Here is a 22,947-nt window from a genome sequence, read left to right as displayed (position 1 = left end):
GCACTCCCATCCCACTCTCTTAGGGAAAGAAATGCAGCATTAGCTTAGCAGGTCCTTTAATTCACAGCAGGGCCTACCCACACCGCAATGCATGGAATTCTGTGGACTGGCATGCCTCGGTGCGACCCCACTGAAGACCAAGCGCAGAATTTGGACTTCATCCATTGAAAGGCATCAGCTTGGAAAGAGCCCCGGAGAAAATAAAGACCATGAATCCAAAGTGCAAAATCATGGAGTCAGCATGGACTCTTTTCCTAATGGAAAAGGATCTCTACAGCCACCCCTAATCCTCCACTGGCTTAGGGTGCTCTGGGGAGCAGCTGCATTTAGAAGCTGACCCACTTGTCACCGGCTGCCTCCTGAGCGGCTGCCTCTGCTCTCTTGCAGTCTGTTTCTGGACCTGGGCTGCCCAGTCCCAGTCGTCTCCACAGGCAGCTGGTGGCGCACACAACCCAGGGATAACAAACACATCTTTTGAGGCTGTGCTTTACAAATGCAAATTGGTTACACTGCAGGCAATGCAAATTGGTTACACCACGGGCAGACAGTTCAGATTCCATTTGTTCCTGGCTCACTTTAGGTTAAAAAGGTGCAGGGGACAGGGAATCCAGCCAGGCCAGAGGGCATTGTTTCCAGAAAAAGCAGCATCTGAAGGAGCAGAGCAGAGTGGGATGGAGCACTGCTGTAGCTCATCTGTTTTTATCTCAAACTTCCTAAATGCCTGGACCATTTTCTGCATGGCGTCCCCACCCTACCTGTTCTCCATAATAGTAATCAGGTGGATGACATGGTCTTCCCTAACAAAATGAATCGCTGATCCTCTGCAGGCCCTTAGGGCAGGGCCTCTCAGAAACTTTGATGAGATCAGAATCACCTGAAGGCTTTATTTAAAACAAACAAAAAAAGACACAAATTGCCTAGCCTGTTCCCCGGGTTTCTGATTCAGTAGGTCTGGAATAGGGAGTCAAGAGTCTGTCTCTACCAAGTTCCCAGGGGATGCTGATGCTGGGGGTCACACTCAGAGCAGCTCCTCTGGCAGTACATCTCCCTCTATGGTGGTATCGTTAGATTCTGTTTTTCATTGTTATTTTTATAGCGAAGACTTAGATCAGTACGGTCCAATGGAAATATGAGCCACAAATATAATTTAAATTTTATAGTAGCCACATTAATAAAAGAATTAAATTAATTTTGATGACATATTTTATTTAATCAAGTATATTCAAAATATTATCATTTCAGTATGGCATCCGTACAAAAAATTATTCATAGGATAATCTACACTTTTTGTACTAAGTCTTCAAAATTAGGTATGGATTTTACACCTACAGCACATCTCAATTTGGACTAACCACATGTGGAGTGCTTTACAGCCACATGTGGCCCGTGGCTACCAGATTGGGTGGTGCAGACATAGATAATGCTTACTGTGTACTAGACAGTGTTATAAACCCTATATATGTTAACTCATTTAATCCTCACAATAATCCTAGTGTTATTCCACAAGGGGAAGGGAAAAGACCCCAGTTCTTGTCAAAAATAAGAATTCAGACAGGAGACAAAGCGTTGTGTAGCAAAAACTTTTAAAGGTTTTATTAGCAAAAGGAAACTACACCTCCAAGAACAGGAGGCAGGTTGATCCAAGAGCGGATAGCAAGGGTCTTTCTTCGCCTCTTTTCTTATACCCTGGCTTAGAGGCGGTCTCTTGATTGACTGACGGCATTTGCCCCCGGAGTGCTGAGTCACGCTCGTCCCTTTTTGTGCCTGGGCTTGCCCATGATGCACACAGAAAAACCCACGGCAAGGGAGGAGAGACTAAACCGCAATGCTGATTATATTACAGTGAGCATTGGGTCCTGTCCGGTTAGGTCCTTGTCGCCAGTGCGCAACTGCAGCTGTTGGGTTCTAACCAGTTTCTTGCTGGCACTCATTTAGAGGAAGTAAAGCCCCTTTATGCTGAAGGCGGGCATACTGCCATCTTCCGGACCATTCCCCCTCTCCTCCACCTTACCTGCCCAGTGCCCCTGCTTATCTAACTACCTAGCACTAAGAGGTAGATAGTGTTATTAGTCCCATCTTACAGGTGAGGAAACTAAGGCACAGAGAGCTTCAGTAACTTTCCCAAGATCACTGAGCTAGAAAGTGGAGGCAGAGGTTTGAACCTTGGCAGTCTGGCTTCAGGGTCAGCCACCTTACCGCAAGGCTCTCCTGCTCAACAACAACTCCCGGAGGGTAGGGAGGAAGCATTAATCTGTGTGTCCCCATAGCTCAGACAGGACCCCCAGTAAGTGTGTGCTGAATGAGTTATTGAGAGAGAGAGGCAAGTGAGGAGGGATTTGTCAGACATTCAGCCAACAGGACTGAGTAGCCTCCACTCATCATTCTCCGTGACTGGGTAAGAGGGAATATTTTAAAATTGAACTTGAACATAATCCCCTGTGCTGTACAAAAGAAACATTTTTAAAATCTATTTTTATGTATAGTGGCTAATATTTGTAAATCTCAAACTCCCAAATTTATCCCCTCCCATCCCCTTTCCCTGGTAACCATGATTGTTTTACTAAGTCTGCAGATCTTTTTCTGTTTTGTAGATAAGTTCATAGTGTCCTTTTTTCTTTTTTAGATTCCACATATGAGTGTAATAACCTTTAATGGAAAAAATATGAAAATGTATGTACATGCATGACTGGGACATTGTGCTGTGCATCAGAGACTGACACATTGTAACTGACTGTACTTCAATTTAAAAAACATTAAATTTGAAATGATCTATTCTCAAGGAGCTTTCAGGAAAGATGTGAGAAAATACACAATGTCAAGAATAAAAGTCTTACCTGTGACCATTTAGAGTGGCATCCACAATTAGGGTGCCTGGAGCCAGGAAGGGGTACCCAGAGAGAGGGTACCCAGAAGCAGTGGATCGTTAAAGGGATGTTAAGTGAAGTGGAAGGAACCCTGTGGAGTGAGACACAGGAAAGGATTGAGAAGAAGGGAGACTCGTCATCATCCCTGCATCAGCAGCACTGACAGGATGCCGTAACTTGCAGACATAGCTCCCGGGAAGCAGACCATGAGCTGCAGATTTGCATTCAGCACCGGTAGGGGTGTAAGGCATCAGGAGTGGGCACAGGGAGAAGCTGGGCTGCGATGCAGTCACACTGAAGGCCTCAGCCCACCCTGAGTTGGGGTGGCCCTTTACAGTCCTTCCAAATTGAGGCAAGTCCTTTAACCCCACGTGGACCAGTCACTGGATGCGGGTTTCCCAGGAAGAAGGTGTCACCTTGAGACGAGAGCAGCTCCTGAAGAGAAACTTGGCTGTGTGTCCTCAGCTGCCAGCCCTCCTAGCAGCGATGGAGCAGAGGCCTCCTTGCTATGGGGCAGAAAGAGGAACCTGGCTGGTGGACAACAGTGTCCACTACACCAACTCAGTGCAAAATGTAAAGAACCAACAAGAGGGCATCCTGGCGAATGGAAGTCACGGGACCGAATCCCAACATAGCCAGCTTGCATGGGGAATGGTTGCAAGGCCACACAATTAGGGAGTGAGTTTACCCCTAGTTCTGTTTGGTTCCAGTGCCCATGTTCTCTCCACACTTCTCCAGGAAAGAGAGTAGAGAGGTGAAGAATAGAACGTAAACCCCCATATTACCAAGCGTCCTAGTCCTAGATCTGTGGTATTCAAACACTGTATGTTCTAGATTCTAAAAGAAATCTGGACCACATTTGGGGGCCACGTTTGCCTGTGTACCTTGGTCACCTGACTCGTTGGCTGCTGGGGCTGGAGTAAGGGGGAGAGCGGCTAAGGAAGTTTCAGTGACAGGGACCATCCCCGCTTCTCCCCTGCCTGGGAGGTCAGGGCAGCTACCTTCCTACTGCTAGGAGGGTGTCCACAAAAGACAACATTCCCAAGTTGGGCTATGGTGGTGGCTGTCACACCACCCCCAGTCTTGGCCTGGGGATCAGCGCCTTTCAGGCATGTGCCTCATAGTTTTTATCCTAGTCTTATTTTCTGGGTCCAGATCAGAGGCAGGGTATGGACTGTGTGCATGAAGTAGAGCCGGATCAGAGTGGAACAGCCTTTGCAAGCCTGACTCTTTAATCATCCGCTTGTCCTCTCTCTCCAAGGTCTGCTGAAACCAAGAGTCCTTTGATCAGGTGGTGACCTCACTGGGAGCAAAAGAAATCAAGCATTCCCACTAAAGGGTTTTTGCAACCAGTGGTGTCCACAGTTGAAAATAGAAAAAGACAGAGAAGGGGCAAGGTGCAGCTCAGTGGTAGAGTGCGTGCTTAGCATGCACAAGGTTGTGGGTTCAATCCCCAGTACCTCCATTAAAATAAAAATAAAAATTTAAATAAAAAAAAAAGACAGAGAAGGAGGATAGAGAAAAGCAGGAATATACTTACATGTGCATCCTTGAATAAATCTCTCTGAACCTCAGTTTTAGGGAACAAGACCCAGCTCACAAACGCTTTTTTGAATATTGAATCAGTTTGCAGGAGTGAAATATTTGCTAATATAATAATACGTGTTTAATAAGTATGTATTCTTATTTCAAACATTAGCACACAATAAAGTGTTTCCCACCTATGGATAAACTTACCTTTACAGAATTTGCCAGAATTTTCTTGGCCAATATGCACTGTATTACCCATGGTGGGAGATAGGGTGTGAGCTGTCATCTCCATGGCTGAGACCAGGAAGGCAGTTTATCAGAGAACAAAGCCGCACTCAGCTTAGCCCTCAGTAAATGTTGACTGTATGACTGAAGAAATGAATAACTGTGGAATGGTAGTGAGAGGAGGCAGGTTTTCCTCCAGGAAGCCTTCCTGGGTGCCTCTGGCTTCCGTGGGTTCCCTGGCAAGCTGCCGCACATAAAAGCTGCTCCATCCAATGTAGTCCTGAGTTACAGACCACCTTCCATTGTCCTCTCCTTGCTCTGCGTGTGTATTCCTCTCCTCAGCTTGATGTGGACAAGATGGTTTTATTATTCTTTTCCTCTAGAAATCTCCCTCCAAGTCCACATTGAGTTATTCAGGTACCTAAATCCACAAATTTATATCCCAAAAGAGAATAATAAAGAGGTGGAGGGTGCGTACCCTTATAATTATATAGGACACCAGTTGAGGGTTTTTTTTTTTTATATCCTAAGATTTTGTGAAGATTGACTAAAATGATATACAAAAATTTCTCAGTAGAGTGCCTGGCACGTAGTAGGTGCTCAGTAAACAGAAGTTTAGCATGAGTGCCAGTATCAGTGTCAGTAATAGGGAGAAGGAGGGACAAGGTCAGAGGAAAGCTTTAATCCCCAAGCACACACAGCCTGGAGGCTGAGTTTCAGAATTCAATTGTGAATCTAGTAACACTTGCCCAAAACCTAAATTATACCTTGGAGTGTGGGCATCCTGCCTTGAAATGGGAAATTAGACAGTTTCAGAAGGCTGCACAGCTGTGTTGCCTGAGCCGTTTTGTTCCAGGCTAACTGGAACAGGCGGTGAACCTTTGGCAACCGAGGAGAGCAGTGCCAGGAGCCTGTAGCCTGCTGTTAGGACCTGGGCAAGAATACCAAGCAGGGCTCCGAGCCGCCTGTGAGCGGGTGCGGGAGAGAGCAGACGCCCTTCCTGAGTCTGCCCCGCCCTGCCCGCCCCTCCCCCCAGACACTCTGCCACCATCCATCCCTGCCACATCCCTGCCAGCCTCCTCTTCTCCTCTGTCCTCGGCAAGCTCTCATGAGGCAGGGCGGCTGCAGACAGATGATGCTTCAGACTGTCAGTAAGCCCAGAAGGATGTTAGGTCAAAAGCCCCAATGTGTTTTTGTTTTTTTGGTTTTTTTAACTGAAGTATAGTCAGTTACAGTGTGTCAGTTTCTGGTATACAGAATAATGTCCCAGTCATGCATATATATACATATATTTGTTTTCATATTCTTTTTCATTAAAGGTTATTACAAGATATTGAATATAATTTCCTGTGCTATACAAAAGAAATTTATTTTTTATCTATTTTTATATATAGTGGTTAACATTTGCAAATCTCAAACTCCCAAATTTCCCCCTTCCCAACCCCTTTCCCCGGGTAACCATAAGATTGTTTACTATGTTGAGTCTGTTTCTGTTTTGTAGGTGAGTTCATTAGTGTCCTCTTTTTCCTTTTTTCTTTTGTTTAGATTCCACCTATGAGTGCTATCTTTCTCTTTCTGGCTTACTTCAGTTAGAATGACAATCTCCAGGTCCATCCATGTTGCTGCAAATGGCATTATTTTATTCTTTTTCATGGCTGAGTAGTATTCCATTGTATACATATACCACAACTTATTTCCCTAACCCTAACCAAATGCCCTTTTTAGGTAAGTGACTTTCAGGCACGATCAGGCCAGAACTCTGTTTCTTCTCCCCCTGGCTTTGGAGAATTTGGAGCTTAGGGTAGACAGGTGCCGGTGTGCTCAGCTTCTTTAGTCAGGTCTCAGGACTCTCCAGGGCTTCCTTTGGGGTCTGAAAGATCTCATTACAGTTGCTGAGAAGCCCACTTGGCCAGACCCCAAACTGTGGGGGTGTTGTTTCCTTTGGGTTTGTAGGAGCCAAGCACTGAGAGATACCATGGCTTCTCTAGGGATGCTGAGCCCATCACAGGCTGCCCTGTCACCTGCCACCCACAAAAGTCCTCCTGCTTTTCCTACTTCCTTACTGCTCTCATCAGAACCTCCCCAGAGCACATGCCTTGAGTCAGGAAGCCAAAGCTGAGACTTGTCTCTATAAAGCCCAAATCCTGGCGAACGCTCTCACACAACACATGAGAACTTTGGAAAGCAATGGAGGCTGACTTGCTTCTGTAATGAGGAGCGGAACTGGCAGTGGTGGGTACAGTGGTGGGAGGGGACCTTGGGAGGGAGGAGTCTGCAAGAAGCAGGTTCCATGCATCTCAGCCTTCTCCTGCTTCCCCGTGTTATGGATGTGTGTGTGTATCTATGCATTTGAACCTATTCGTGTTAATCACTGAAACAAGCAAAGACTGAGATGCTTACACACATGCACCATGTGGCCACGTCACAGGGCTCACAGTCCTTCCTGCTTTCTTGTGTTGATTTTGTCTTCAAAGACATACACATCTATAATTTTGTGGTAAGCATCCAACTGCAAATACCTTGAATGTGTGGAATTATTTAAGTATTCTTTGATTCTCCTACTTTTTTCAGAAAACATTACAAAGCTCACGGCCCCCCGGGGACCTAAGTGTAGTAGAAACTAAAAACACCAGTTTCCACCTTCTGATTGGCAGGCACTGTGTGGGGTCTCTAGGCCTCTTAGACTCATATTCCCTCCCCCAAAAGCACTCTGAAGTGAGGCGGTATCTTCCTTATTGTACAGCCAAGGAAAACAAAGCTGAGAAAACTTGCTTGAGGTCCCACAGCTAGCAAGTTACAGAACCAGTGTTATTACCGAGGCCAAACTCATTCTGCTCGCCGCACAGCAGGCCAGTAAATTGGGAGACAAGGTGTTGGGTCAAGGAAGAGTGACTTTATTTGGAAAGCCAGTAGACCAAGAGATGGCAGACTAATGTCTTGGAGAACTATCTTCCCCAAGTTAGAGTTCAGGCTCCTTTTATACTAAAAAGGGGGAGGGTAGTATGCTTGGTTGTTGCAAACTTCTTGGTCTAGGAATTCTTTGTTCTTGGAATCCTTTGTTCCTGCAGCTGTCCACGTGGGTCAGGTCATGGTGCCTCTGTAAACCTCCAACAAAACAAATGTTATTTTCTATTCTGCAACTTGTTATCTTTATATGAATGGAAAAGTGTTAATATCCTTAAAGCATAGAGCCTTAAAAATGGGCTGTTCTGTATATTTCAGGCTACGGGCAACATTTTTTTACAAAAGGTGCAGAACCAGCAAAACTAAGCCCAGGAAACAGAGCACAGGGTTAAAGCCAAAGAAACAGATCTAATATGGAGTCAGGCTTGTTCTTTTCTATTACACCAAGATGAACCTAAAACCCACCGACCCCAGGTCCAGGCCTTCCCACCACGCCCTGGGCTGAAGGGCTCTGTGGGAAGCAGGGCCACGTGTGAGCAGAGTGCCCTGGGAGCACTGAGCAGGGAGCTGCCGTCTTTGACTGGATGAACTGAGAAGCCATGATCCCATCAAGACAAGGTGACAGTCGGGTTGGGGTTTTGGAGATACCCCAACATCATCTACTGACTACATTGTCACCTAGCAAGAAAGGGGTAGGGGCAGAAAATATGCATGTGAATGGATACATCCACGTCCAACACCTCATACGGCTTTCATGTTCAGCGGGCAGGGCGATCTAGCCCCGTGCTAATGATAAATAAGCTTTTATGTTCATGCAGCCTGCTTCCTTGGTCAAGAGTGTTTCTATTATGCAAGGTGGCATTTACCCTGGCCCCTCAGTTGGAATTTGAACAGGTTAAAATACAATGTGTGCAGGTTGTTAGTCTCCCTGACCCTTTCACCTCCAAGCTCCACACTTTGACTCTAAATGAGAATATTTTAGATGGTGAGAATCAGAGGAAATATCAATAGATACACCAAGAGTCGGAATTTTCCTCCCCTCTCTCTCTAAGTGGGCTCCCAGGTGTATCCGTGGCTGCATGCTCTCACTCCAGGGTGCTGAGAAGTTAAGGAATCAGTATTGACACATTATTAACTGAAGTCCATACTTTATTCAGATTTCCTTCATTGCCCCTACTGTCCTTTGTCTATTCCAGGGTCCCAGCCAGGATACCACGTGATGTTTAGTTGTCATGTCTCCTTCGGTACCTTTTGGCTGTGAGTTTCTCAAACTCACAAGACTTTCCTTGTCTTTGATGACCTCAGTGAGGAGTCCTGATCAGATATTTCACAGAATATTGGGATTTTCCAGATGTTTTTCTTATTAGACTGGGGATGTAGGTTTGGGGAAGGAAAGCTACAGAGGTCAAGTGCCATCTCCATATCCAGGGTACCTACCATCACCATGACTTTATCACTGTTGATGCTGACCTTGGTCGCCTGGCTGAGGCAGTGTTTGTCGGGGTCTCTAATGTAAAGCATGGAACATTTTTACAAGCTTTGTCCTTTTAGTTCGGGAGAGTACAAAGCAGTCTGGGCCAATGCATTTGTGTTCTTCCCCATGATGTCAGCGAGACGTTACCTGAATATTAATGATCCTGTTATTTTATCAGAAGCTGAGCTAACCTTTTCATCCACCTAATTCTGACTCTCATTTTTGTTTGGAGGAAGTCTTTAAGAGAATGTCTTTAGTGTGTAGGTTTGTTCCCCTGTCACAGCTGATTTTCCTCCCTTCTAGAATGGCAGCTCCTTGAAGGAAATGATCATGTCTTCAATAAATAGGCACCATATACTACATAAATTCCACAGTGCAGTCACATCTTCGGTATGTGGTCACCTTATAACAGCCTCCACCTTTAGTCCATCTGTCCCCCAGCCCACAAATTACATGTGTGCCAAGGGGCTTCATGGCACTGCTAGTAAGCATTTGTTCCCTCCTTTCTTTGGGGGAACTTGGGGCTATAGATCAGAGAACTCATCATGTTACAGAAAGAGCCAGAATTGAGATGTTTCCCTTTCCTTGAATCTGGGTAGTAGACAAAGACAGTAAAGGAGCCCAAGACAAAATCACCAGCACTTAGAAGCCCCTGATGTTTAAACCCAGAATGGTCATTGAAAAAGCTTTAATTTCACTTCTACGTTGATGGTATTCAAGTAACTATTACTGCTTAACAAACCACCTCTAAAAATCTTAGTGGCTTAAAAACAACAACAATCATTCATTTTACTTATAAATCTACAGTTTGGGTAGGAATCACTTGTCTCTGCTCCCCGCAGACTGGGCTAGGGCAGCTTGAGTGGGGCTGGAAGACCCACTTTCAAGATCGCTCACTCCCCTGGCTAGCAAGTCGGTGCTGGCTGTCATCTGGAAGTTCAGCTGGGACTGAAGGCCAGGGGCCTCAGTTCCTTTCCACATTGCTCCCCGCCATGGACGACTCAGGCTTCCTCACAGCGTGGCAGCTGACTTCTGAGAGTAAGCACCCGACAGTAAGTACTAGGAGGCAGCTATACCATCTTTTATGACTTGGTCTCAGAAGTCACATAGCATCACTTCAACTGCAGTCACAGACCCACCCAGGCTCCAGGGGATGGGACATAGACCTCACCTCTCCATAGGAATGCTGAAGTCACATTTAGGAAGAATAAGTTGGTTGGCATGTGTTAAGGTGGTTATTTTTGGAAAATATAAGCTGTCACAGCTGGTTAGTGATTTGATTTAGAAGAATTTATTTTTTTCCCAGTTTTATTTAGATGCAGTTGACATACAACATTGTATTACAAGATAATGATTTGTGTCTATATTGTGAAATGATTATCGCAATGTTTAGTTAACATCAAGCACTTCACATAGTTTGAATTTTTTGTGTGTGATGTGAACTTTTAAAATTTACTCTCTTAGCAACTTTCAAATATGCAATACATATCGTGAACAATAGGCACCATGTTGTACATTATGCCCCAAACTTACTTATTATAACTGGAAGTTTGTACATTTTGACCACCTTCACCCATTTCCCCTACTCCCTACACCCCACCTCTGGGAACCACCAATGTGTTCTCTGCTTCTAAAGCTTGACTTTTTTTTAATTCCACATGTAAATGAGATCATAAGTATTTGTCTTTCTCTGTCTGACTTATTTCACTTAGCATAATGCCCTCAAGGTCCATCCAAGTTGTTGCAAATGGCAGGATTGCCTTCTTTTTTGTGGCTGAGTAATATTCTTGTGTGTGTGTGTGTGTGTGTCCCACATTCTCTTTATCCATTCATCTATCAGTAGACATTTAGATTGTCTCCATGTCTTGGCTACTGTAAATAATGCTGCAGTGAACACGGGGGAGCAGATACCTCTTCAAGATAGTGATTTTGTTTCTTTCAGATACGTACCCAGAAGTGGGATTGCTGGATCACATGGTAGCTCTATTTTTAATTTTTTGAGGACCCTCCATACTGTTTTCCACAGCAGCTATACCAACTTCCATTCCCATCAGCTGTGCACAAGGGTTCCCTTTCCTCCACATCCTCACCAAAACCAGTTCTCTCTTATCTGTTTGATAACAGTCATTATAGCAGGTCTGAGGTATTATCTCACTATGGTTTTGATTTGCATTTCTCTGATGATTAGTGATATCGAGCACATTTTCTTGTACCTGTTGGCCATTTGTATGTCTTTGGAAAAATGTCCATTCAGACCCTTTGCCCCATTTTTAAATGGATTATTTGGCTTTTTCTTTTTCTTTTCTTTTCTTTTCTTTTCTTTTCTTTTTTTTTTTTTTTTTTTGCTAATTGAGTTGTATAAGTTCTTTATATATTTATGTTTGTTGTGGCCAAGGTGCTGGACTGCGTATAGGGAATAACCTTGAACCAGACAGTCTCTGGCCTCTTAACAGCACAGAGTTGAGACAGGGAAACATAAGACACTGGGCATTTCCATTCAGAGATGAGGCCTGGAATAGGGGTCAGCTTAGAGGTTACCAGCCCACAAGGAGGGACTCCTAACAAAGTCTTCAAGGCCCAGCAGGAGTTCTAGGTGGAAAACGCTTGCCCCAGTTGGAACGGAATGACTAAGGCAAAGAAGCAAAAGCTGAAGGTGAAAGTCAGCGTGGTTGCCCAAGTGTTTCTTCTTCAGGGGGACGTTTTGCTTTTTGATTGTGGCCATCACAGCTGTTACTGTTGTTATGTCATTGCCTGTCTTCATGAAGTGTCCTCCTCCTCATGTAGGACATTTTCCTGGATCAAAAATTGCTCAGTACCTGAGGTCTCAAGCAGCCTAATCAGAGAAACCTGGGTTTAAATCCTGGTACTGCTACACGGTGGCCGTTTTGACCTTAAACAAATGGCTTAATGTTAGCATGGAGGTGATGGGAGGACTCAGACTGCAAATTTGTCATTCTTGCCTGTTCCCCGCTCCCAAGAAAGGACCTGGACTGTGGGTGCGTGCACATGTGAGTGCAGTCTTTGTTAGGAAGCTGTGGTCTGTCAGCCTCCCAGAGCTGCGGCACGGGGTGGATCCATGCCAGCTGGAGACCTTGGGTGTGTCTGGGGCACCCGCGCCTCATCTCACATGCTTTTCTTGCCTGCATGTGTTCTAGAGATTGTACTCTGAGCGGTAATTCCCAGTGGAGTCATGGGCCTCACCAGCCTAGCTGTTGAACCCATGATCTGCAGACATTCCTGGAACCCACCAGGTGATGGCCTCAGGTGTCTCTAAGAGCTAAGCAGGACCCTCTGTCCTTGAGCCCTGTGGCCTGAGGCATGTCCCAGCAGGGCCTGATGGGAGGGAACATTTGGAATGTGGCTTCCTGGAAAGAGAGTAGCAGCTAAGATGTGCACCCCAAACTCCTCTTTTTCTTTATAAAAAGACTCCCTTTCACAAAACGAGTACCTGTTAAGAGCAGCCGCCCAGCTCACCCTAAAGCCCGCGATGCGTGTTTGTTTGAGTGAGGGAACCGTGCTCTGAGGAGTGAGGGGGGTTTGATCTTAAAACAAAAGGGCTCACTGGAGTTCAGAGGATGGAGCACCTGAATCCCAGGACCACATAAAGAGATCCCTGTGGATTTGGAACATCCATGGGACTGGCCGGGGAGTGTGTGGCCCAGGGTAAGGATTCCACTTTGTTCGGCCTCAGCCTTCTCATTTGGAAAGTGGACGAGTTAGATGCCAGAGGGCCCTAGGATCCCTTCCAGTTAAAAGACAGTAACCCGGAAATGAGAAGAGCTGTTTCCCGGCAAGATGGTATGTTACTGCCCATGCAGAAAACAGACTCCCTGATGGCCAGGCTTGGTAGGCCTGGATTCTCCTTCTTCTTGTTGAAACATCGGATGCAGAAGCTAAATTCCCAAGTGTTCCAAATATCTATTGCTGCAAAACACCTCTCCCCCCGACTGTGGATTAAAGCAGTAACAATTGTTTTTTGTGCCCCTGATTGTTAGGTTGACTGGGCTCAGCTGGGCAGCTCTGACTTGGGGTCTGTGTGGCTGTGGCCAGCAGTGGCCAGGCCAGGCTCGTCTCCCGGGCTCCTCTCTCATGTCGATGCCCAGCTGGACCTGAAACAGCTGGGGCTCCTCCTCTCTCTCTCTCTCTCTCCCCACGGGCTGACCTTGACTTCTTACACAGAACGGAAGGCCCCCAAGAAACACCTGCAGAAGCTTCATGACCTTTTCTACCCCTGGCCTTGGAAGCCACGTGGTGTCATTTCTACCCCATTCTGTTCACAAAGGCTCACTTAGGCTCAGAGGGAAGAGGAAACAGACCCCTCTGCTTGCTGGGAGGAGTGTCCGAGAACTTGCAGGCAGGATTTTAAATCATCACCCCCAGCATCCAGGCTGGCCATCGTGCTTAGTGACAGGGGATGGCTGAGAAGGCATCTCAGACCCTGCTGTTCTGTCACAGGGTTTTGAGGCATTGGAGCAAATATCTGGCAGTGGAAACCTGGTTGAATGGGGAGGGAAGCTCTCCTTAGAAGAAGATATTTAAAAGTACAAGGAAAATGAGATAGAATTCTGTATGTGCAGGAGAAAATGTATCCATATAATAAATGTGTCCTGTGTGTGTAAGCGATTTTAAGAGCAAAATTATACAATTAATTGAATTAGTGAAACGATTGTGTGCACCAGATGCCAGGATTAGGGAAGAGGAGAGAATGAGAGTGGGGATACCCAGCTTGTACTGCTTCAAGTTTCCCCCGTTACTTACAAAAGAAAGTTAATTGAATAACTTGTTAAAAGCACCCTAAATGTATAATATAGAACCCTGAAATGGAGAGAGACGAAAACAGGATTAAGAGGGAAGGAAAATGAAAAGACCAATAATAGAAAATCAGTTCTTAAGAGACTGTGGACCATTGCTTCTGAAGGTGCAGAGCAGGGCAGTGAGTGAACGTGGCTGAGTGTAGACTCTGGGGCCGAGCTGCCGGGTTCAAATCACGGCTCCCCGTCCCCAGCTGTGTGGTAGGAGGGAGCGTTCTGTGCCTCTCTGTGCTGCTTCTCCTCGGTCACAACAAGGAGCTAATAATAGGACCTGCCTCATCGGGTGGTTGGGAGGATTAAAGGTGTCAGGACAGCCCTCGCCCTCCTAGCACGCATGTTCTCAGGAAGCGCTCAGGACGGATTGGCCATTTCGCTCGTCACGAATTTCCTCCTTGCCTTTGCCAGATGCAAGTATCCTGCCCAATGGGAGCTGTGGGCAGCCAGCCCAGTAAACAGAAGGAGGAAGGCCTTTCTTTTCCTTGGGTCCTGGGATCACGTATGCATTGGAATTCAAGGGAGGAGGAGGCCTTCCTGCGCCATCTAGGCACCCATCAATCTGCAGGTTTCCACCCTCTACACTTGTCCTTATTCCAACATGCTTTAAAAATCGGTTCCATATTTAAAACATGTCAAGTTAGATTTTAGTTATAGATTCTCTGACATATTTGGAATCAGAGCCTCAGGAGTCTATTATGCAAATCCATGCAAATGATATGCAAAGAGGAGGTAGTCCCAGATTGTGAGGAGGGGAGTGAGCAGGCCAGCACAAAGGGCCTGGAGTGAAAATTTGCATCTGTTAGGGGAGCCCTGGGTTGAAGGCCTTGCACAGTTATTGTGACAGTCTGTGCCTTGCATTCAGTCCTTAACCTTTTGTGCCAAGGATAGACATTGTCCACAGTGAAGGTGACGGTGCAGGTTGAAGGGGATGTTTGGGCAGCAATGTTGCAGCAGTTTTTATGACACAAATGAAGTTGCTTTGAAATAATGGCTGTGATCCAGGCTGTGTCTCCAACCAGCTGTGTGTTCTTGGACAAATCACTTCACTCCTTCCGTTGCCTGCTCTGTGAAATGAGGGTATTGGGTTAAGTTGCCTGTAGGGCCCCAGTCACTGTGTGACAGCGAAATGTCACCCTCCAGGTGAAAACCCTTTGCATCTATGATGGTGGTATCCATTCATTGCACCAAAGGCTAAGGGGTAACTTAACAGTCCTCCTAGAGAGAAAAATAACTTCAGGGGATGCTGGCAACTCAAAAGAGCCCCAGCAAGGGCAACTGTGTTCACTTCCACTGTCAGTCTTATCAGAGAACTCCAGTCATACGCTTCCAAGCTGGAAGGATTTGAGCCCCTGGGATGCTCGTGGGGGAATTTCTTTCCCTGAGTAATTTGAAGACCAGGATGCATTAAGCCCTCTGCCTCTAGAGTCTGCAGAAGTTCTCCCATAGGCCAAGTGGTTTCCCTGCCTGTCCCTGGGGTCCTGTCTGACAGCTCTGTGCCACCCTTGATGCTGCTGCCAGAAGAAGGCAGGGCCCTTAGTCTCAGCCTCATTGTACTGAACACACCTGTGGGCCCTTCACTTGAACTCCAGCTGTCTGTCAGGGCACCACCAGCCGGGCACAGGTGTGAGCTGACAGCCTCTCTGCCCAGGGCTTCTGTAATTCAGCCACATGGGTCTCGTGGAGGAGCGGGGAGTCAGGTGGAGCGAGCACCGGCATGGGGAGGGGGGGCTGCCTGTGCGTTGTGCTCCGCTCACAGACAGTTCCAGGTGCGTCTGCTCAGCTCCTCAGCCATCCCCAGTAGATGTGAGTTGCCCAACCTGCCCTGGGGTTGATTTTCCCTGTTTCACTCATCTCAGACCCCCATGGCTGTCCCCTCAGGTCACTCCCCAAAATAAACTCCCGGCACACAAGCCCTGGTCTCCGCACTCTCCTTTTTCGGGGATCTCTAACTGAAGACACTTACTTCAGTCTGCTCGGGCTGCTGTGCCCAGTGGCATCACGGGCTAGGGGTTTAAACAACAGAAATTCATCTCCGCATAGTTCTGGAAGTCCAAGATCAAGGTGCCAGCAGGGCTGGAATCCCCTGAGGTCTCTCTTCTTGGCTTACAGACATCTGGACTCTCACTGTGTCCTGTCAAGGCCTCTTCTCTGTGCCCGAGCATTCCTGGTGTCTTTCTCTGTGTCCTAAGCTCCTGTTCTGCTAAGGATACCAGTCAGATTGGATTAGGACCCACCCCAGTGGCTTCATTTTGCCCTAATCACCTCTTCAAAGGCCCCATCTAACATACAGTCCCATTCTGTGGCTAGGGATTCAGCACATGGATTTGAGAGGATCACAGTTCCGCCCATAACAACACATATTGAACCAGGATGCTCATGAACCAAACAGAGGCTTATAAAGGAGTGTCCCTCAACACCCCAGTGGTCATGACCACCAGCCCTAGAAATAGATTGTCCCTGTGGAGTTAAACTGCCAGGGAGGGGCTGGAATGACCCTGAACCGGTCACAGCCCAGAGGCACACATTCCCTCTGTGGCTGTAACTTGTCCTCTTCCCGCCTCATTGATGGCGGGTCCAGGAACAGCACGTGTTTGGGATACAGCCCGGGTGTCACATACTTCTGCTATTGCGGGAGTTTGAACATGTTACTTAATCTCCCTGAGCCTCAATTTCCTGCCCTATCAAGTGGTTATGAGGGTTCAACTGAGCTTGAAAGACAGGCCAGAGCAGAGGCTCAGTTAATGGTTTTTACGATTAACCCAGATAAGCAGAAAACACTGTTGGTGTATGGGCAATACCATGAATGAAAGTTTACAAAAAAATAGGTTTATAGGACAAATTGTTGGTCCTGGAGAAGTGGGTGCTATGGTTTCTGTTCAATCTGTAGTCCCTCAGCCTCCCCCACCCACTAAGGTAGATGTGCAGGGTGAGGGGACACTGGTCCACTCAGACCCCACCCCACAACTAAGCTGGAGGAGGCCTCAGTGGTCCTGGGCCTTGTTTCAAAGGTGTGTCAAGAGAGCTCCTCCTCCTCTCTGCTTCTAGAAACTCACCAGGGCCCCTGCCTTCTCCTGTCAACTTTGCTGACCACCTCGGACCCCCCAGAAGTCACCGCCAGGGCCCCTGCTTTGACCATTGTCCTGCTGCAATCTGGTGGGGGAGGGAGACTCCAAGAGAGTTAGCAGAGACAGAGCTTTACCACTGTCTGGGCAGCTAACAGGGCTGAAGGAAGGGCCTGAGAGCAACCAGGCAGGGGTTCATGTGAACAAGGAGGAGCTCACAGGTCAGAATCAGGCCTTAGAGGTCTTTCCAGCACTCCTCTGTGACAGACACTCTTCCCTGCCCATGTGCTGTACGCTGGGGAGGAGGGGTGGGGCGGCCTTCTGGTCTATAACCCAGATAGGTCCTACATCTCACATTTACACGAGGTATTATTTTTAAAGATAGGCACATGCTGTTGTGATTAATAAAAATCCACACGTATTAAGAAGAGGTGTTAAATGCATAGGTTTTTGTCCTTGTGCACTTTCTCGGTGAACTAAAAGCATACACACTGACCATCATGCGCAGTCCAAGGTTTTTTTTTAATGCCCAGAAGGGTTCTTCCTACTCAGAAAGGCTAGGCTGTGGTTTTCACAGAGTTCAGCCTCACGAGCATCGTCGGAGAAGCAGTTAAAATGACAATGGAACACACCTTCTCTTCCAGGCTCCGCGCTGTGTGCTTTACAGGTGCCAGATCTGGTCTCTGGACCCCTGTCCCCTTCTGCCTGTCACTCTCCAGTGACACTGAGATGTCTGCCTGGTTTTAGGATCGTTTGTGGATTTGTACGTGCTCACCCGGGGCCACAGACTGCCCTGTTCATTTTGGTGTTCTCCGGGGTCAAGGAGAGGGTAGACCCTCCTTAACTGTTTGGTAGGTGGGCCTGAATGAGCAGACATCTGTCGTCTGTACCTTTGTCTCGTTCATAAATGGAAGATTCAGAAAAGGCGTGGGAGCTGGTCAGCTCTGCCCACCCGAGTCCTCCTCACTGGCTCAGGGCAGCCCACGCAGAGCTGCCGGCTTCCCTGTGGTCAGGCCGGCCTCGACCGCTCCCTGGTTCACTGGGCCAGCAGGCACCGGGAGGCCACAAGCCCTTCCACACCCCCCACCCCTCCAGCCTGTTCCGAGAAGCTGCCCTTGGACGGGGGGGCCATGGCATTTCAGATGCATTTGGGAAAGGGCCCCTTTAGCCGACTCTGGTTCCCCTGCAGCTGGGTTCAACCCCAAACAGGGGCTGGGTGGCACCCACCTGATGGACCTAACCCCAACTCCACATGGCCCTGTGTCTGCTGAGCATGGGCCTTGGGGAGGCTCCCGGTGTTTCCCATGAGTTCCCAGGCGTTCCAGGTTCGTGGGTAAGGAAGGCCCTGGGCTGAGCTGCTCCCAGGTGTTTCACCTCTGCTCTCTGTCTCCCTCTCAAGGCTTCCTCCTGATCTTGGCACTGACCGAAGCACCGGTGTTTGCTGCCCAGGAACCATCTCCCAGGGAATCTCTTCAAGTCTTCCCCTCAGGCACCACCCCAGGCACCATGCTGACAGCACCCCTCAGCTTCACCAGACACTCCTCCATGGTGGCTGCCCCTGCCTCCATGGTAACACGGACCCCTCATCCCGACAGACCCTCCTCACAGGCCACGGCTCCCATGGCAACGATGACGCCCCATCTGGACGGACACCCTCCTACAAACACTGTCTCCACCATCATGGCAACAGCAACCACTCCCCAACCTGAAGGCCCCCTGTCCACAGGGCCACCTCCTGCTGCCATGGCAACCACATCCTCCCACTCAGAAGGCCGCCCCCCAGGGGAGGCTACACCCACCATCCTGCCGACAAAGCAGAGGAGAGCCACCAGCCGCTCCCCCACAGCACCCTCCCGGGTGACCACACGTAGGCCCCCCAGGCCTCCAGGCTCTTCCCGAAAGGGAACTGGCAGTTCACGCCCTGTCCCGCCTGCGCCCAGCGGTCACTCTGTGAGGAAGGAAGGCCAGCGGGGACGAAATCAGAGTTCCACACATCTGGGGCAGAAGCGGCCCCTGGGGAAAATCTTCCAGATTTACAAAGGCAACTTCACAGGATCTGTGGAGCCTGACCCCTCCACCCTCACCCCCCGGAACCCACTCTGGGGTTACTCCTCCTCGCCACAGCCCCAGACAGTGGCCACAACCTTGGCACCCAGCAGGACCTCGTGGGTACCACCCACCACCCCCCTGGTGCCTGCAGAGGACAAGCCCAGCCTTAGCAGAGCAGACCAGGGGGGTGGTTCCACCTTCACCAGCCAAGGAGGGGAGCCGGACACCACACCAGCCTCAGGCACCCCTGCCGGTCCACAGCCTGCCCCAGTGCCTTCTCAGCACCCCCGCGGTGACCCGCAGGACAGCCCCAGCCACAGTGACTCCTGGCTTACTGTCACCCCGGGCATTAGCAGACCTCCATCTGCTAGCTCTGGGGTCTTCACGGCTGCCACGGGGCCCACCCAGGCTGCCTTTGATGCCAGTGTCTCAGCCCCTTCTAAGGGGCTTCCTCAGGGAACATCCTCAGCCCCTCAGGCTCCAGCCAGCTCCCCCGGGGTTTCAGGAAGCACTGTTTCCCAAGCCGAGGAAGAGGCTTTGGCCACCACCACCATGGCTGGCAGGGTGCCCAGTCCTCTCTCCACGGTGGTGTCCACGGCCACAGGAAACTTTCTCAACCGTCTGGTCCCCGCCGGGACCTGGAAGCCAGGAACAGCAGGGAACATCTCCCATGTGGCTGAAGGGGACAAACCCCAGCACAGAGCCACCATCTGCCTGAGCAAGATGGACATTGCCTGGGTGATTCTGGCCATCAGCGTGCCCATCTCCTCCTGCTGTAAGTGCCTCGCCCCTCCCCACGCCCCCCACTTCTACCTCCACGATGGCAACTTGCCCATCCCTACAATTCCTTTGCCCCAGAGTTGGGCAGTCCCTGCCAAGTGGGCTACAACACCCCCCAGAATCCCGGGAACGAGGTAACAGGACAAGAGTCATGGGTTATCACTCCCCACGTCCTCGGCTCTGCCAGGCCGTGGCTCAGGTGCCCACTGAGCATGAAGGCACGACTCCCAGGAGCTGGGGAGAACCTTACAGGTAGTCCGGTCCAATTCTGCATTTTGCAGAAAGAAACACCAAGCTGGACAGGGGACATGGCTCCCCCAGGACCCCCGAGTTAGTGAGACGCAGGGCTGGGAGGAGCGCTCAGAGCCTGTCTTCCAGGCCAGGGCTCTTGTCATGACACCACCCAGCCTGCTCACACATGGAGCGATGGGGCCCCAACACACCATCAGGGAAAGTTGGTGCTTTCAAACTTACAGCCTCCAATTAGCAGAGCCCTCACCTTCCTCCCCAGCCTCCCTTCTGGCTCCGCTGCAGTCCAGCCTTTCCTCTCTCACTTCTTCCCTTCCTCCTGTCTGTCTTCCCCCTCAGAAAGAAGAAGAGATGAAGCTTTGATCTTGCAGGAAGTTCTGTTAGTCTTGACAAAAACAGAGTTCCTGTAGTTCAGTTGAGGCTTGAGAGCTCCGTGTGAATTCAGCTATTCTCCTCCGCTGCCTGTTTTATTTGCTCATGGGTGGTGGGAGCTGATGCTCTGTGGACCCCACGTCATCTTTTGCTCTCACTGGTATGTGGGGAAGGGCTCTCCCCAGGCCACCAGCGCCTCCTGCTGCTGCCCGTCACTCCTTTCAAGACAAGTCGAGAGGCTTTCTCCCTGAAGAGCCTGGTGCAGTCACCTGGGACCTGAGGGCTTCCTTTATGCCTTCCCCACATACTTGATCCTTGGTCTTTAGGGATTCTCTGTTTGCCTCACAGGAATCCTCACTGTACGCAGCCCCACACCAGCCCACACAGCCATCATCCAGGCACCCTCTGAACCCTTCTGGGGGTGAGAAGCCCCCTGTCTTCTCCACTCACCAGCTTGTTCCCCTGTGACCCTCAGATTGTTTCCTGGTTCTCTTGGGGGCCTGAAATCTGCCTCCTCATAATTTCCACTCTTTGGTCCTAACCTGTGCCCTCTGAAACCATACAGAGCAAGTCTGTCTGCCAACCCCTGGAATATCTGAACTGGCTCTCAAGGGCAGCCTTTTCTTTTTCCAAGCTGCTCATCCCTGTCCCTTCAAGTCTCTTCATAGGGCGGCCCTGCCCCTATCTGCCCCTTCGGATGGCCTCCAGTTCCTGCCTGCACCCCACACATGCCTGGCTGTGGCAGAGGACAGCAGGTGGCAGTTCCTCTTTCTGGATCCTTTGGTCACATTCAGGCAGCCTGCACCGGCATCAGCCCCATTGGTTGTAAGGCCTCACGTCATGCCATGGGCTTGGCCTGATCCCAAGAGGAACGAAGCCCAGAAGTTTCCACAGAGGAGGCTGTTAGGCCAGGTCTCATGCTTTTCCTCATGCTGTGAGTCAACTGTCAGTGCAGGGCGTGTGTGCCTTTAACACAAACCTGATTTCTGCTTGGCCTTGTTCTCCAGCAAGATCCTTTGTAACCTGGAGTCCAGACTCTTTCCAGGAGCCACCTCTCCCAGTTCTCTGTCTCCTTCTAGTTGAAAAGCAAAGCAAACTTTCCGTGCCAGGGTGGACAGTCTACTTCTGCTCAAGGACCCACTTCAGGAAAAGTGAAATTGTTGGCAGGTTGTATATTTCATTCTTTCGTTAAGCAGCTCGATTGTCGCTCATGGAAACACACAGGTATTCCTAAAGCTGTGACTGCCCACTTCTAACACAGAAGAGTGATAATGAGAAAGTGCAGCACTATTAGCCAATAAATTATTAATAATGGTCCTATTTGAGAAGTAACCACATTAGGGACAGCTTTCCAATTTTCCATTCGTTCCATGTGTCCAGAGACTTCAGTTTACAGAGTGTGTTCCCATTTTTTTTAAATCATTCCTCCTTCAAGCAGACTAGCCAAAGTATAAAATAAAAACAAAAAAGTAAACACAGTGTCCAAGGAACACACCATAGACGTGGGGAGTAAGTCCCCAAGTGAAATGACTTGCCCAGGGTTCCAATCACAGGTGAGTCAGCCCAGGTCTGGGGATAGAATCTGTTGGGTTCTCCCCAGTATATCCAGAGCGCCCACTGTGTGCCAAGCACTGCTGCACGCACTAGGGACTCAGGGAATCGGAGATGTGTGGTGCGGCCCCCTCCCCAGCTGCCAGCGCCCTCTCCAGCCTCCACCCCCACAGGCCACACCCACCTGGGTTTGCAGTTCTAAAAGGATTCCTCTGGCCCTTTTGCTATGTATGAGTTTGAAATTAGATTTTACTGCAGAGCGGAAAACCCATGGGCTGCCTGAACCATGCCTACCCCATCAGCCAAGACAGAGGCAAGGACACAGCCCGGAGCTGCACCTCCAGGACGCTTCTGGCACAGACAGGAGCCTTCAGCTGCTGGGATGGAGCAAGTTACTTCGTAAAGGAAGATTGCCCCTGGGAACCACAACCCCCTCCTTTGGTGTCCCTCTGGCATTTCCAGTCTGAGGGAGGCTCTCCTGAGCCCTCACTCACCCAGGTTCCTGGCTCCCTCCATGTCCACCTCCCTGTCCTTATTCATGGCCCCGTGGGACCATCCTTAATCCTATGAAGGCCCAGATGAGGGGGACACTGAGCTGGAAGAACACTGGTCCAGCTTCAAAGCGCTGTGCTCTTTCCAAGCACAGCTGAGTAAATACGCAGGCTGTTTTCCTGACCCAGCCCCACTCCAGCCATCAGGCAAGCAGGCTTCCTCCAGGTGTGAGAGCCCCACATTTCAGACCCTCCCGGCAGCCACATTTGTCCTAATAAGCACACTCTACAGCCCTCGAAGAGGGGTCTCCTCCTGGCTAGTTTGCCAGCTATTTCAGGCCATCTGCGCTGGTAGCAAAGTGCGTGCACAGATTTCCTCATCTGGCTTTTCAGACCAGCCCCGGCTCTGGCTCTGCTTTTCTCCATCGAGCAGAAGCCAGACTCCAGATGGGGAGCTGCTGGGCAGGTGCGCAAATCCCTGGCCTCCAGTGGGAGCAGTGGGCGGTCAGAGCGAACCTCAGGCCTGCCCAAGAAGGGGTGTCAGCACTTCCACCTGCCCTTCCAGGTCAGGGGCCCCGCTCAGCGGCT

At 49.4% G+C, this 22,947-nt stretch overlaps 1 protein-coding gene across 4 annotated transcripts in view; it reads left to right on the top strand.

The window, feature by feature from the left end:
* TMEM108 (transmembrane protein 108) overlaps positions 1-22,947 on the top strand; it is a 291,093-nt gene that overhangs the window by 257,238 nt on the left and 10,908 nt on the right. For all 4 annotated transcript variants that reach the window (XM_074371221.1, XM_074371220.1, XM_074371223.1 and 1 more), the window contains one exon: positions 18,267-19,691. In XM_074371221.1, the coding sequence (XP_074227322.1) occupies positions 18,267-19,691 (1,425 nt within the window). The remainder of the gene's footprint in view (positions 1-18,266; positions 19,692-22,947) is intronic.

Source organism: Camelus bactrianus, chromosome 1 (assembly GCF_048773025.1).
Source record: "Camelus bactrianus isolate YW-2024 breed Bactrian camel chromosome 1, ASM4877302v1, whole genome shotgun sequence".
In the NCBI taxonomy this organism is placed as follows: Eukaryota; Metazoa; Chordata; class Mammalia; order Artiodactyla; family Camelidae; genus Camelus; species Camelus bactrianus.
Note: the sequence above shows the minus strand (reverse complement) of the source record. Positions and strands in the feature narration are given on the sequence as shown.